At 39.9% G+C, this 15,225-nt stretch overlaps 1 protein-coding gene across 2 annotated transcripts in view; it reads left to right on the forward strand.

Annotated features, from left to right (window-relative positions):
* si:dkey-49n23.1 (semaphorin-3D) overlaps positions 1 to 15,225 on the forward strand; it is a 103,119-nt gene that overhangs the window by 66,597 nt on the left and 21,297 nt on the right. For both annotated transcript variants that reach the window (XM_044183200.1, XM_044183191.1), the window contains exons 3-6: positions 12,336 to 12,490; positions 12,663 to 12,725; positions 13,655 to 13,774; positions 14,205 to 14,295. In XM_044183200.1, the coding sequence (XP_044039135.1) occupies positions 12,336 to 12,490; positions 12,663 to 12,725; positions 13,655 to 13,774; positions 14,205 to 14,295 (429 nt within the window). The remainder of the gene's footprint in view (positions 1 to 12,335; positions 12,491 to 12,662; positions 12,726 to 13,654; positions 13,775 to 14,204; positions 14,296 to 15,225) is intronic.

Below are 15,225 nucleotides of genomic sequence, written 5' to 3' on the forward strand. Positions count from 1 at the left end.
GACAGGTGAGGAATCCTGTCAGTTCTTATCTAATCGCTGTGTTTTTATCTGCGAGCGATAACGCACACCACCCTCTCCTCCCTCTCAGCATGGGCGAGGTCTCTGTCACTCACGTGAAACTCTGACACGGGTCACGCTGTGTAAAATAAACTAAAAAGGTTCCACTTGCTCAAATAACTCAAGGCAGTAAAATCATTTCCATTCAAGATGTACTCACTTCACTCTCTTGACTTTCCTTTCATCAAAAACAGCCAAACATATCATGTCTCATTATTATTCTATATCTAACAGGAATGTAACTTCATTTATTATTTCAACGGAGGAAAAGTTCAATTTTAGATGTGAAATTACACTAAAGTAAAGTCCAGAGTATAGTGTAATTTAACATGAACTTACTGTGCAGTAAGTACACAAAATGCATGACTGATGACTGATTTTCATTTAAAAAAAAAACACTTCAATCAAATTTATATTAAAAAAATTCAATATCTGCATGAAGGGAAATCAAAATGTAACTGACTTTAACTTAAAACCAACAGAGATTTTGTGATACTCATTTTCCCATAGAAATAATGGAGCTGAAACAATTAGTACTTTGATAATCGATTAAAGGAGAACTCCACTGATTTTACAGATCAGTGTGTTTCCAGGTGTTGGGAAGTACTACATATGTGAAAAAAGTAGTATAAACCCTTCAGCGTCTCCAGAGGGAGCTCTGTGAAGTCTGATAAATGTCCTCAAGTGATGTCACTTGAGTCAGCGTCGGTTGGGGCCTGAATTAAAAAGACGTGTTGGTGTGGAGACCTCTGTAGCCCGCTGCTTATCTCTGCTGCAGGCCAGAGGCTCTAGGCTACATTAGCCGCTAACACATCCAAATCTCGGTTGGTGGTTGACTTGCATTGTGGGTGATGTAGGCGCCAAGTTTTGGAAAAATGTGCGTGATACATCGCACCAGCAACACAAGCGCCAAGGCTGCACCCTCTTTTGGGGGAGAGAATCGCGCCTTTAGAAACAACCGTGCTAATAACCGAAGCTTTCACAGTGAGATTAAGATACATGAATATTCACTGTCAGTGTGGTAAATAGCGAAATGATGCTGGTGACAGTTATATGCCCTGCTACTGATGGCTAGCTTTAGCTTGAGTGGGAGGCCGCTGGAGTACAGTGTTGAAGCAGCAGTAAACATGACGTCGTCTCCACCTAAAGCTCAGTCCAGATCATACAGCTGGTTATTAACGGGTTGGTTAACGCTACCTGGTGATTCAAATATGTATAGATGTCCAGATAAGCAATGTCTGGCTGCTGTTTTGGGACGGGGGAAGACTGAAGGAGCACGACGGCCGATCAGATCAACCTTATTATCGAGGTATCACGAACTCTCGGGTTCAGGCAAGGTCACAAAATCATTATTAGACATGTCTGTAAAACAAAGGCTTGTCAAACTGCATAGCCGTCTGTTAAATCTTCGGTTTTCTGTCCCCCAAAAGGGGGCGTGGCCACGACGTTTTGTGCCGGTCTGATATATAAAGCTGATATCTCTCGTTCTGCTGCATCGATTGTGATCCTTTTTTTTTTTTAACTGTCCATCACGGGTCCGACAGTGTTATACGAGTGCAGTTCTAAATCGGTGGAGTTGTCTTTTAATTGTTTGTCATTTTTCAAGTATAATGTCAAACATTGCCAAGTTCCAGCCTTTAATTTAGAGAATTTGCTTCTTTTTTTTGTCTTATGTGACATTAAAGTGAATATTTGTGTGTTTTGGACTGTTCTAACAAAGAATGTCACTGTGGGCTCTGAAAAACTGTGATTTTTAAAATGTGCATTTTTCACCATTTACGAATTTCTCATTTCATCAATCGATAAATCGAGAAAATAATCGAGAGATTAATCAATAAGGAAAACAAAGATTAGTTGCGGCTCTAATACATAAATAAATATAGTTGAAATATACAGTATAAGCATGTTGGGTGTGTGTTAGCTGAATGGGTTTCAGTAGTTGTAAAGCTGTTCTGAGGTTGTGAAAATATTTTAATGGCTTCATTATATCTCAAACTAAATCTTTATCCTGCTTTAATGAGATAATAACCAGCTTTAACCAGCGTGAATAAACGACAGAGACTGTTTTCAAGTGCGGTCCATAAATATTTTTCAATAAAGTTCAAATGAGAAAGAGCCGTGGAGCAAAATGTTTTCGGTATAAAGACTTTGGCTGCTGTTCTGTGGCTGTTTTGGTTGACTGGACTCTGATCAAAGTCTGTTACACTGGACAGACTCAGCAGCTGCAAGCAGATCTGCAGTTTCTTCTGCTACTTGGTGGTGTGTGTGTGTGTGTGTGTGTGCACTTGAACTTGCTACATAGTGAGGACTGAAACACATTTTTTTTTTACCTACAGAGTGAGGACATTTTAGGAAAGTGGGGACATTTTGGCCGGTCCTCACAACTCCAAAGGGCTGCTTGAAGGTTAAGACTTGGTTTTAAGGGTGAGGCATTTAGATGTGATGGTTTTGGTTCGGGTAAGGGGCTAGGGAATGCATTATGTGAATGACGGTCCTCACAAAGATAGAAGTACAAGGATCGGGTGGGGGTGGGGGGGTAAAAGAGGAGATAACGAGCTGTAACGCTGAGGATTTCCACCAGTTTGCCTCTGATTCAAACACACGCAAGTACACACCCATACACACAATGCGAGCTGAGGAGAGACATGAAATAACCAAATATGGAGTCAAATTCTAAGATACTTTTTTATTTATTTGACTTTGATGCATGAACCCTCGGACTAATATGTCACAGTGCAGGCAGAGAGCGAAGCAGCACATGTAGTGATTTAATCCACCAGGATCCAACCTGTCTTACAGTCCAGGTCCCTCAGGCCTTTGTTTAATGATCAAGGTTTTCCAACGCCGAATGAGTCATTCACTACATCAGAGTGCCTGCAGACTCCATCCAAAACACACGTGTGATGCTTTTAATGTGTAATAGTTTGTTTGATAGTGAAAATCTTCAGGAGGGAAGTCAAACATGCTGGCACCACACAAAACACTGCATCATCTGCATAATTCACCCAACACTGTAAAAATCCCACCAGTGAAAGAGATGGATGTCACAGTTGGCTTCGGAAACTCAACTCTTTACAGTTTATGACATTCATGGTTTTTAAGATACAGTTCAAAGAGTTCGTTATGTCAAACTAGTTTACAGATTCTCTCTTACTCAACCAGTGCTGCAACGATTAGTCGATCAAAAGAAAATTAATTGGCAACTATTTTGATTTTAAGTTTTGTTTAAAGTTATAATACGATTTTTTTTAATACATCAAACCCCATTTTTGATACTATTCATGATATGCAGTTTTTTTCTACAGAAGTTATTCAAGGTATTTACATTCGGTATTTCTCTCTTTATATTATAGTTTTTATTGGTAGTGGCGGAGTCCGTCATTCCCGCGCTGGAAGAGGGATTGACAGGAAACGATGCAGCATGTAATCCAGTGTTACTGTTTGGAATTTGATCTCAGTGATATCAGCCTCCCGGTTCACTGTTCACGCTCTTTACACCGTGTCAGAGCTGTAACGAGTTATTGCTAATGCAAACAGGTAGCATGCTAGTGTCGCTGCTGCACATTAAAAGCTTTCAACTGGCACAAACTCCAGGCGTTCTTTGGTTGCAGCCTCTCCAATGTGAGGATTTGCAACTTTTCTCGGTTTTATATCGGTGTAAATGGAATATCTTTGGGTTTTGGACTGTTGGTCTGGCAAAACAAGACATTTGAAGACGTCACCTTGGACTCTTAGAGACCAGAATGGACATTCTTCACTATTTTCTGACAGTTTATACTAAACAATTAATTGATTAGTCGAGGAAATAACCAGCAGATTCATAGATAATGAAAATAATTGTTAGTTGCAGCTCTTTACTCAACCAGACAAGCAGAGATCCATTTTCATATTTACATATTTTCATATTTTAAAAAGACTTCAATCTTTTTTATGTCATAACATATATTTAACAGTGTGAATTACTGTCATATTGTTTAAATTGAATTAAACATGAACAAAGCTCAACTGCAGTTTGGTTTCTGGGACAGAGAGGTGAAAACAAAACGGCCTGACGTCAGTTTCCAGAAATGGAAACAAACTTAAAACAAGTGAAAGTGAAGTGAAATGGACTTTAGTAATTTTATAGTTCAGACAAGTTTTCCTCAGAGACCAAAGTGAAAGATCAGATCAAGGGAGCAAAAGAAAAACTTTTCCAAAAGTGTGTACTTAAGTTTTCTGGGCAAATCATATTCTACCTCTCACCTCGTCCACACCGGCCGCACAAAACACACACACGTCCGAGCCCACACACACACACACAACCATTTTAATGAAGCAAATCCAGTTTTAATCATCTTCCTGATTGCAGGCAATTAGTGTTCATCACAGGGCACAATCAATCACACACACACACACACACACACACACACACACACACACAGATGTTAGACAGACTCATATTCACTCCTCCGCTCTTTCACACTCACATACCTTCTAACAGTGAAAATAAAGGTCTTTCCATTGGTGTCTTTCACTCTATTTCTTACATTTGCACTCTCTCACACACACACACACACTGAGGAACATACCCCCCCCCCCCCCCCCTCGCCAGCAGCAGATGGCCGCCCACCCTGAGTCTGGTTCTGCTCGAGGTTTCTGCCTCTTAAAGGAAGTTTTTCCTTGCCACTGTCGCCAAGTGCTTGCTCATGGTGGGATCTGTTGGATCTCTGTAATTAATATCATAAAGAGTTCGGTCTAGACCTGCTCTATAGGAAAAGTGCAATGAGATAACTTCTGTTATGAATTGCCGCTGTATAAATACAATTGAACTGAATTGAATTGAACTTGTGCGTGTGCTGTACAGGTGTTCGGCACGCACCCAGCTCTCCCAGTGCATTTGTTCCGCCTGAAGTCTTTTACAAATGTTTGCCATTATCCAAAGCGCTCTCTGTCTTCTTGCACACTACACACACACATAAACATACACACATAATCACATTCGCACTTTTCAGCACACACAGATACACACACACACACAGACATTCACGCTTAGTTTAGTTTCAGCTCTCTAAGAGGTTGGTGGAAATGATCCTGTTGATTAGACTGTAACAAGACGTGACTGAGTAAATCAGCAGCAAGTCATCCGGCTCCATTCAGATCGTTGTGAAAAGACCATAACAATCACAGTTAGCATGCCACTGATCATAAACCCTGAATATAAATTGAGAATTTTACTCACTATGTTTTCAAGTCTCTACTGTTGTCAAATTGTAGAAAAGATGGAAGGAACGACGATAAAACGATCAAATGTGGAATAAAAGAAAAAGGGATAAAGACATCAAATCCCAAATTATATTTTACATCTACTCTCATGTGAAAAAAACATCTTCAGCTCTTGTTTGGTCCTATCTTATAATTTATGAGTGGAGGTGATTAAATGTTAGAATAGTATCTTTATGTTATGTACTGTACATCACTAATCAACTCGTATACCTCACTCTTATTACCAAAATGTTTTATAATAAAAAAACAAACGTTTAATATTTGGTGACATTTATTTATTTAATGACAATGACTTTTAAAGAGTAAATTTCTTAAACACCCTGAAACTCTTCAAGTAAAAACATAAAAATCACCTAAATTGCTTTAAACTGTCGATGAACTAATTGGGAAAAGACATAAGCTCATAAGCTGCTCACACACTCACTCCGCTGTCCGCTTTGAAAGATCTAATCCAGTCTTAGTCACCTCCTTGATTACCGGCACTCAGCCTTCATCAGCACTAGCAATCAATCACACACACACACACACACACACACACACACACACACACACACACACACACACAATATAAATATATATATATATATATATATATATATATATATATATATATATACTGTATATCCCTCATCCATGAGACAGAGCAGGCTTTAATATTTTGTGTGATTATAGTAAAAAGGGTTATTTTGAGAGAATGGAAATCTACCTCTCCTCTTTGTTTTAAGAAGGCTCAATGAAATGGTTTCCTGTCTTTTATTTGGAGGAGATGAGTTTCTCCTCATCTGACTCATACTGTAAATTTGTTAAGATTTCCATTGCCTTCCGTTGCCTGACTGAGGTCGATTTATTAATTATATCAGAAAGCAAATGGACTCTGCTGCAACCAATTAGTATGCCTGTTGAATTATGTGGCTTAATGTCACACTTGTCTTGGACGTCCCTGGACTGGGACGATGTACGGACGGTTCCAGCTTATATTGACATTTCTGTCAGGGTGCTTCTCTGTTTTCTACTCTGGCAACCTTTTTTGTTTTTGTTTTATTCAGATATTGTAAAAGTTAAAAAATTAAAATATTAAACAGCAGAAAGAAAACTAGAAAATATGAGTAACAGGAGTGAAAACTGGGGCTTTTGTCGGGGTAGAAGGTGTTTTTTGAATATGTGATGGTTGAAGACAACAAACACTTTAAAAGTGTTTTTTTTTATTGTTTAACAGTAAAAATGTACATTTAGGTAAGAGCTAGCTGGGTGGCCTGTGGAGAAGGAGAGAAGGAGACAAACTGACTCACTGACCTGTAATCACATCATCATCATCCTTCCACTGCTGACCTCTCAACCTAACTAATCCTGACCTCACTGACGCACATCCAAATACACACACACACACACACACACACACACACACACACACACACACACACACACACACACACACACACACACACTCACAAAGAAAGAGTTAAGCAATAAAATCTGTACCTGAATCAAGATGTGAAGAGGTTGTGACCTCATGCCATTGACCAATCAGCAGAAATCCAGATCACCGCTGACCAATCAGAAGCAATCAACATCAGCTCCGGGCCTTGATTGAAAGGAAAAGCAACATTTAACTGAATTGCATCCAGACTCACTGAAGCTTTGACTAATCAAATAATCATCATGAGGCTGAGAGACGGAAATACCTCCGACACCGACTGCACTCATGCTTTAATGCAGTTTGTCTTCATCTTCAAATACTTCGCTCCCCACAATCAGAACTGGTTCTGGTGTGGAAAGTCTTATGTTTTCACACATTTTTAATGCATCTTCTAGAGACAGCTGACTAAAAAATGTGGGAGGTTATAGAAGTTCTCAGGAAAACTAATGGGAAAACTTAAGGGCAAAAAGTGACAAATTTGAACATCCAATGATTCTGTGTGACGTAAAGCGTTTGGTTTCCTCTCCTCTTCAGTATTTCATGTCATATTTTCCACCGCGCCCCCCTCAGGGAGAGTCCTTTGAGATATCTCCTGCTAAGTTTTCTTTCATCGTGGGGTTTATTTCCCGTCGTTGGTTCACTTGATGGATGGGATCTATAGGATTCAGTGAGGCAGAGCCAAGTGCAGCAGGTCCATAAAATGAAATCCTGCTTTTATTGTCTCCAGCTCTATCTGAGGCTCAGGGCTCAGGCTAATACCCTACAGATATCTGCGCTGGAACGTGGATCCAGAATCTGTTTGTTTCTCACTCTGCGTCACTTGACTCCCAATGCTTATGGGATTGTTGAACCTTATTTTAAGTAGTGCAAAAAGACAAAGACATTTTTCACCCAAACAAATAATTTACTTTAATAGACTTTCATTAATGAATCTTTGTCAGTGTATATTTTGCTTTTCTGTATTGCTAACTCAATGAGGATTTAAACCTGTTCAGTACATTTGTTGTTCTCAACAGTCATGTGTTCAGATGCGGAGGTCTTCGTGGGTTGAAAATGTCGGACCTGATCCGAAATGGACCCGTGGAAAACCTACCTGGACCCGGTGTGCACACATTTATTTTGAAAAGAGAGAGACCTGCCCCGAAGCGGACCCAAACAAAGTCAGACCGACCCCAAATGTGCTCGACCTGAACAAACTCTAACAGAGAACACGCTGCAGCAGCATAATGATATATCACTTGCCAAGCAGCCGCTGTAGAAAAGAGCAGCGATATAATAATAATGTCCTCAGGAACTCAAAGACTTTCACCTCCTGCAGCCACAATAAAACATTCTGCAGCCAACTGGACTATAAAGAGACAGAAACCAATTTCATATCTGTCAATCAAATTCCAAAAAGTAATTGTCATTTAATAGCAGAAGTATTTTACACAGGCTACTGGTAAACTAATATTTGAGGACAACTTCCTCGAGGCAAACTTGAAACATTTTGACTGTGTGAATAGATGAGCAGTGCCTAAATGCATCAGTAGTTTTGGTCTCGGTGAGGTTGGATCATCTCTTTAAGGGAGGAGAAGCAGGTTCAGGTGATCCTTCACATTTTCTGAAATAATCACCTTTATGCGTCCTTTGAATGGTCCAGATGTGGAAAACAGCTTTAGTGTTAGATGCTTCCTGGAAATTATTCTTTGGCAAACGGGAAGTGATTGCATTTTAAGTTTAGGAAAAGCGAAGAAAACCTGGGTGTTTAGCCTGAGCAGCGATAGCCATCAGCAGTTAACAGGCACAGAAAAACGTCATCAACCCAGAATCCAAGGAGGAAGCAGGTCCAGGTTACAGACTGGCACCGACACTAAAAACAAAACAAGGAGCTAAAAACAAAACAAGGAGCTTGAGAATTATCAGTTGAATGTAAATTGAAAAACTCGTTTACCACACAAACCGCTGCACAGCAACCACAAACGCATTTTAAGGAGTCAGTGAACTGTGTGTGTGTGTGTGTGTGTGTGTGTGTGTGTGTGAGTAGATTGTCTCGATGAGAAATGAGCTGTGAAAATCTCATAAATGCACCATGAACAGACATGGCAGGTTCTGTTTGATCTGATTTCAGAGGAAGAAAAGCTGGAGGCTTAACCCAAACTTTGCAGTGTGCGTGTGTGTGTGTGTGTGTGTGTGTGTGTGTGTGCGTGTGTGTGGTGTAGGATGTAATGTACAGTAGAAACATTTGGAACAGTTTATAGATGAAACTTTTGTACAATTATTTTCAAGGTCTGCGATCAGCAAAGAAAGACAGAAACATGCTCCTTTAAATTGCTCCACACTCACCAGCTCACTTCTGTATTAATGTGTGTTGAGAAAGTTTGGCATTTTAAAGAGGATTAGTAAAACACTGATTAATATAAATTGAGTTACTCTCTTGAAAGTGCGACTGCTCTGGTATTATTTTCTAAAATCAGGTTTTTTTCATCAAATCAAACAGGTGAACAGTTGACGTGCTTCTCTCTGCCTTTAAAACATGCTCATTTTTGAATCCTTTTAATTCCTTTAGTCGTATCATTGAATTTGGCACAGACATGTTTAAATTCAAATCCAGAGTGGCGTCCTCTCTTCAGCGCAACATTCTTCAAATATTTAGTTTCTTTTCAAGTTATAGCTGAAAGTTAACGTTGAAAGAACCAAAACTTCCTGCACACTGTCGATCTCTCGTTCTCAGTTTATTTAAAGCGTTTTGGTCTTCACGCCTCCATCAGGTAAAATTGGTCTGAGGACTGAAATATCGTTAATAAAGTGAGTACAAGTGATCAACAATGTGCAGGATTCGTTGATTGTTTCACAGTCAGAGTTTATGCTCTGACGTACGCGTCTGTAAGACATTCTCAAGTGCGAGAACTTTGTAGTGAAAGTTATAGAAGTTGAAATCAAGTTTTCAAATGAGATTAAAAAGCATTTCGTTAACTCAGACAGTTAAACAGCTAATTTTGTGTGATTATTTTTGTCAGGCAACTTCAACAGAAACACAAAGACACAAGATAAACAGGACTAATCATGCTTGGTTTGTACTCACATGAGATTTCCCTTCCATTCATGGCTTCATTTATTATTTTATAATGGGGGTGTGTGAAACTCCTTAAGACTAAGTGTGATTAAAGGATGTACAAATAAGCTGACTGTTGATGTTTCCCACGTGTCTCTTCTGTATTTTCCACGGCTGGTTAGCGAGCAGAAACTCTGGTGTCCGGGATTGTCAGAGCAGTGATTTATTTCTGTTTGAATGTGTTTTGCTGGTGGTGAGTTGTAACAAATGTGCAGTGCTGCATTCAAAGCCACGACTCGCTGTGTTTTTAGCTACCGGGACACACAGCAGTGTCTCTGCACACATTAAAGTCTGTCCTCGTGCTCCGCGGTGTGCGGTCCCCTCTTCTTTTACTTGCAGGCCGGGTCTGAATGTCTTGACAGTCTTGCTGAGTTTCATGGTCAATTTCTTTCGCTCATTCAGGTGATTATTCGCAGCACAGACAGGTCAACTCAGGCAGGCAGGAAAACTTGGGGAATTTCAAGGTTAATTAGTTGCTTTTACTCGAGTCAACATTTACAACAAGTTCATGGGTTTACCTACGTCGACCCGAATTCACCAAATTTATTGCAGGTGGAGATTTTTTCACAATGGAGACCAACAGAAAGATAGTTTGAAAAAGAGTTTCATATTAAAGAAACATCCCACAGAAAAAATAGACTACAGCTGCACTATTATTTTCATCATCCATTAATCTGCATTTTAATCTGCATATTCAGTTTACCATCACATAAGACAAAGCGAGAAATACTAACATTTGAGAAGTTGGGACCAGAGGATTTTTGGTATTTTTGCTCAACAAATTGCAGATTATTTTTCGGCAATTTTATTAATCGACTAATCGTTTTAGCTCTAAAATAGATTCATGAGTGAGGAGAACACAAGGTCAGTTTAAAAGGTTTAATTAAAAAAAACGAAACACTAAGGAAACATAAAGCTTTATCACTGCAAAAGCCTTTTGGCATAAAACACATTTTTGGATGGCATCATCATTACTATTATTATAGGACTATACATCTTTTCAGTTCAGATATATTGTATTTGGAATGAAACCCAGACATTTGCCCTCCTCACTCAATAATTATAATCTGCAGCTCACGGAGACCAGGCTGACAGCATTACAGAATAAACAGTGTGGCGGCCGAGCAGCAGGGCAGAGGCAGAGTTTCAAGGTTAATTTGCTGTGCTTGTCCAGGTCGTTTTCTGCCTGCTTTAGCACCGACTCCCCAGGGAGACCAGAGGCAAAGGCTCTGCAAGTGATGAACTGCTGCTGGGTGTGTGTGTGTGTGTGTGTGCATGTGTTTCAAATCATTTACTAAAGTAAAAGTAGCAATACCACTTTATTACAATCGTATCATTGAATTTGGCACAGGCATGTTTAAATTCAAATCCATAGTGGCGTCCTCTCTTCAGCGCAACATTCTTCAAATATTTAGTTTCTTTTCAAGTTATAGTTGAAAGTTAACGTTGAAAGAACCAAAACTTCCTGCACACTGTCGATCTCTCGTTCTCAGTTTATTTAAAGCGTTTTGGTCTTCACGCCTCCATCAGGTAAAATTGGTCTGAGGACTGAAATATCGTTAATAAAGTGAGCACAAGTGATCAACAATGTGCAGGATTCGTGGACCGTTTCACAGTCAGAGTTTGTGCTCTGACGTACGCGTCTGTAAGACATTCTCAAGTGCGAGAACTTTGTAGTGAAAGTTATAGAAGTTGAAATCAAGTTTTCAAATGAGATTAAAAAGCATTTCGTTAACTCAGACAGTTAATTTTGTGTGATTATTTTTGTCAGGCAACTTCAACAGAAACACAAAGACACAAGATAAACAGGACTAATCATGCTTGGTTTGTACTCACATGAGATTTCCCTTCCATTCATGGCTTCATTTATTATTTTCTAATGGGGGTGTGTGAAACTCCTTAAGACTAAGTGTGATTAAAGGATGTACAAATAAGCTGACTGTTGATGTTTCCCACGTGTCTCTTCTGTATTTTCCACGGCTGGTTAGCGAGCAGAAAGCCAAAGTCTTGCTTTCAAAAGTATCAAAAAGCATCAAGTTGAGGCTAAAAGTTGTCAGTAGTCATTAAGCAGAATGGCCCATGCAGTGGCATATTAATATATCACTGGATCAATGTTATTGATGGAATAATATGTAAGCTGCACTTTAATGTCGTAGCTGGTCGAGGTGCAGCTTTTTTTAACGAGGTAATTTTCTGCTGGGTAGTTTAATCTATTATAAGGCACCATATTGTATAAACTGATCATATGTTTTGCATGAAAAACATTTTTTAATCTTCAATGTAACTAGTAACTATAGCTGTTAGATAAATGTAGTGGAATAAAAAGTGCAGTATTTCCCTCTGAATGTAGTGGAGTAGAAGTATAAAGTAGCAGAAAATGTAAAGATACTCATGTATAGAAGAAGTAGCTCAGAGTACAGAGTAAAAGAAGCTCACGGCTAAGTGAAGAAAATGAAAGCCTTATATTTTCCCGTTTGACTGAAGTGTTTCTTCTCTCTGTCTCAGACCTGAGGAACGGTTCGGCTGTCTTCTGGGAGGGCGGAGTCAGCGGTGGGTACCAGGCCTTGTTATTGGACGAGGATCAAGGATGGCTATTGGTCGGAGGTAAAGACCACATCTACCTGCTGAGGCCTGACAGCTTGGATCTGCCCACGCGCACGGTGAGACATTCAAACACGCTGCTTCTCACTGTCTGCATCTCAATTCAACCTTCCAAGAAATAAAACATTAAAACCTGTCTGACCGCCTGGATTTTTGATAAAGACATTTAATTCAAAGTGTTGTAGCGGAGTTGTGGACATCTGTTTCCATGTGTTTTATTTTCTCAATCAGATCTACTGGCCTGCTGCCAGAGAACATGTGGAGCACTGCAGGCTGGCAGGGAAAAGTCTGGAGGTAAGAGTTCTGAAAGAATAAAGCACGCAAAATATGACACGATAAACATCTTTCTCTATATATCTTCACACTTCGCTTTTTATAGATTTTATGAACTGGTTCATTTTTAGTCCTGCCCACATTTGTATGTTAGCCTTTGGTTTCCATCTTCCTCGGAGGAAAACATCAACATTTTGGGAAATACACTTATTCACTTTCTTTCTGAGAGTTAGACGAGATGATTGACACCTCTCACATGTCTGTGCCCTAAATATGAAGCTACAGCCAGCAACCAGCTAACTTAGCTTAGCACAAAGACTGGAAACAGGGGGAAACAGCTAGCCTGGCTCCGTCCAAAGGTAACAAAATACACCTACCAGCACCTCTGAAGTTCCCTAAATAGCACTTTATAATTTGTTCGTTTAATCTGTACAAAAACCAAGTGTATAAACAACAATTCAGCGTTTTACGGGGTGGTTAGGTGCCACGACCTGTAACTTCCTGGAGTCTGTACTGGTTACCTGGCAACTTGTCCTGGCCAAGAAATACTTCAGCACACAAGCCTCTGTAAAACTACAAATGGTTTTAATACTTTCTGTGCTTTAGAGGTACCGGTAGGTGGATTTTGTTACCGTTGGACAGAGCCAGGCTAGCTGATTCCCCCTTTGTGCTAAGCTAAGTTAGCAGGCTGCTGGTGGTAGCTTCATATTTACTCTAAAAACACGAGAGTGGTGTCAATCTTCTCTTCTATCAGCACGAAAGTGAATAAGCATATTTCCCAAACTATTCCTTCAAGGTAACACGCCTCACAGATTCAGATCTCTTGTCTGTGAGACCTGCCTTTTGTCTCTGCGTTGTTATTTCTGTAACATGATTAAGTAATGTGAAAAAAATCACAAACATTAAAACAAAATGTTAATATATTTTATTGTGTTTTGTTTTATTTGCAGACAGACTGTGCCAACTTCGTGCGGCTGCTGCAGCCTTTCAATAAAACCCATGTTTATGCTTGCGGTACTGGCGCCTTCGACCCACAGTGTACATACCTGCACTTAGGACACAACACAGAGGTAAAAGGGAATTCATATGTTTATTTATCCATTCAATAATGCCACTTTCACTGTCTTAGTCTACAGATGCTAAATCACAGTAGAATGCAAAAGCTTACGTGTAGCCATATTGTTGTTGTTTGTTGGTGCATTTTTCCTTATTCCTGCGGATTATTGTCCAAACAATGTGATGTCAAATTCACATATTTCCAATGCAGATACAACGAGGTTTGCTCAAGTTTACTCAGACATCTAAAACAGCAGCTATAAACATCATGTTTGGTGTCGTTCTCTGTAGAGCTTACATTTTGCACTGACAATCAACGATCACGCAAGAAGAAATCCATCAGAAGGAGTGGAAGCAGAGAGTCGGTTTCCTCTTTGCCCTTCTGTTTATCGGCCGTTCTGTGTTTGTGTGTGGTCCCTCTTTCTGTCTCTGTCTCTCTTTTAGGAGCCATCGTTCATGTTGTCTCATACAGTGGAGTCGGGCAGAGGGAAATGTCCCTTCAGTCCGAGGGAGCCCTTCACTGCTAGACTGACTGGTAGGTCTCATCCACTACACACATAATGTACTGTGTGTCCACCCACTCACTCACACACACTCACACACACTCACGCACACACAAAGACACACACACACACAAGTGGATGTATTAAATCATTTTCTGTCATTCTCTAACAGCCGTATTCATATTCTGGTGACGCTAATGTTCTGCAGCGTACAGTCCCACCACTGTCTCATTCCTCGCTGCAGATCGTCCGTTCAGCTGTGGTGTGTGTGTGTGTGTGTGTGTGGTCTGCTTCAGTTATTTCACATGCTGACGTCAGCTGTTGCCCAATGCGACATTACGGACATAAAACACATCAACTACATTTGGATTCTTTAGACAAAGAGGCCCCATAAAATCAACTTCAAGTTGTCAGACTGAGTTTTTTTTTCTTCTGATTGTTGAGCCTATGTTGGCAGCTAGAGAAAGAGGACTTGGACCTTCAACAGTAAACACATGGGTTGTAATTGGAGATTTGTTGCCTCGGGACGATATAAAGTGTTTTTACCACAAAATGAGATTTTTGCTGTTTGATTAATGTGGCATCAACCCATGCTATAGAGGACTGCAAGACTTACTAGCTGTCTGGGGAGTTGCAAATTGCGTGCAAGTTAGAAGTGGTTTTGGGAGTCCTGTCACTTTGATATTGAAAAAACTGAGCAATAAACATCACGTGACAGTAGTTAAATTGACGTGTTGTGTTTTGCAGTGAAAGACTTTCATACAGACTTTGTTGCACAGTCTTACTGAAGGGACAGAACAGAGTAATGCTGTGGTTTGTTAAAACAAGTCATAAGAAATAAAGATAATTATTGTGAGAAGGCATGTTGCAACACTCTCTGCATTGGTCAACCAATGTAACCACTCTCTGTAGGAAAATGAATTTCACAAGGAAAGATGTATTGTTCTGTTTAATGCAGACAT

The sequence above is a fragment of the Siniperca chuatsi genome, linkage group LG2, assembly GCF_020085105.1.
Source record: "Siniperca chuatsi isolate FFG_IHB_CAS linkage group LG2, ASM2008510v1, whole genome shotgun sequence".
NCBI lineage: Eukaryota > Metazoa > Chordata > Actinopteri > Centrarchiformes > Sinipercidae > Siniperca > Siniperca chuatsi.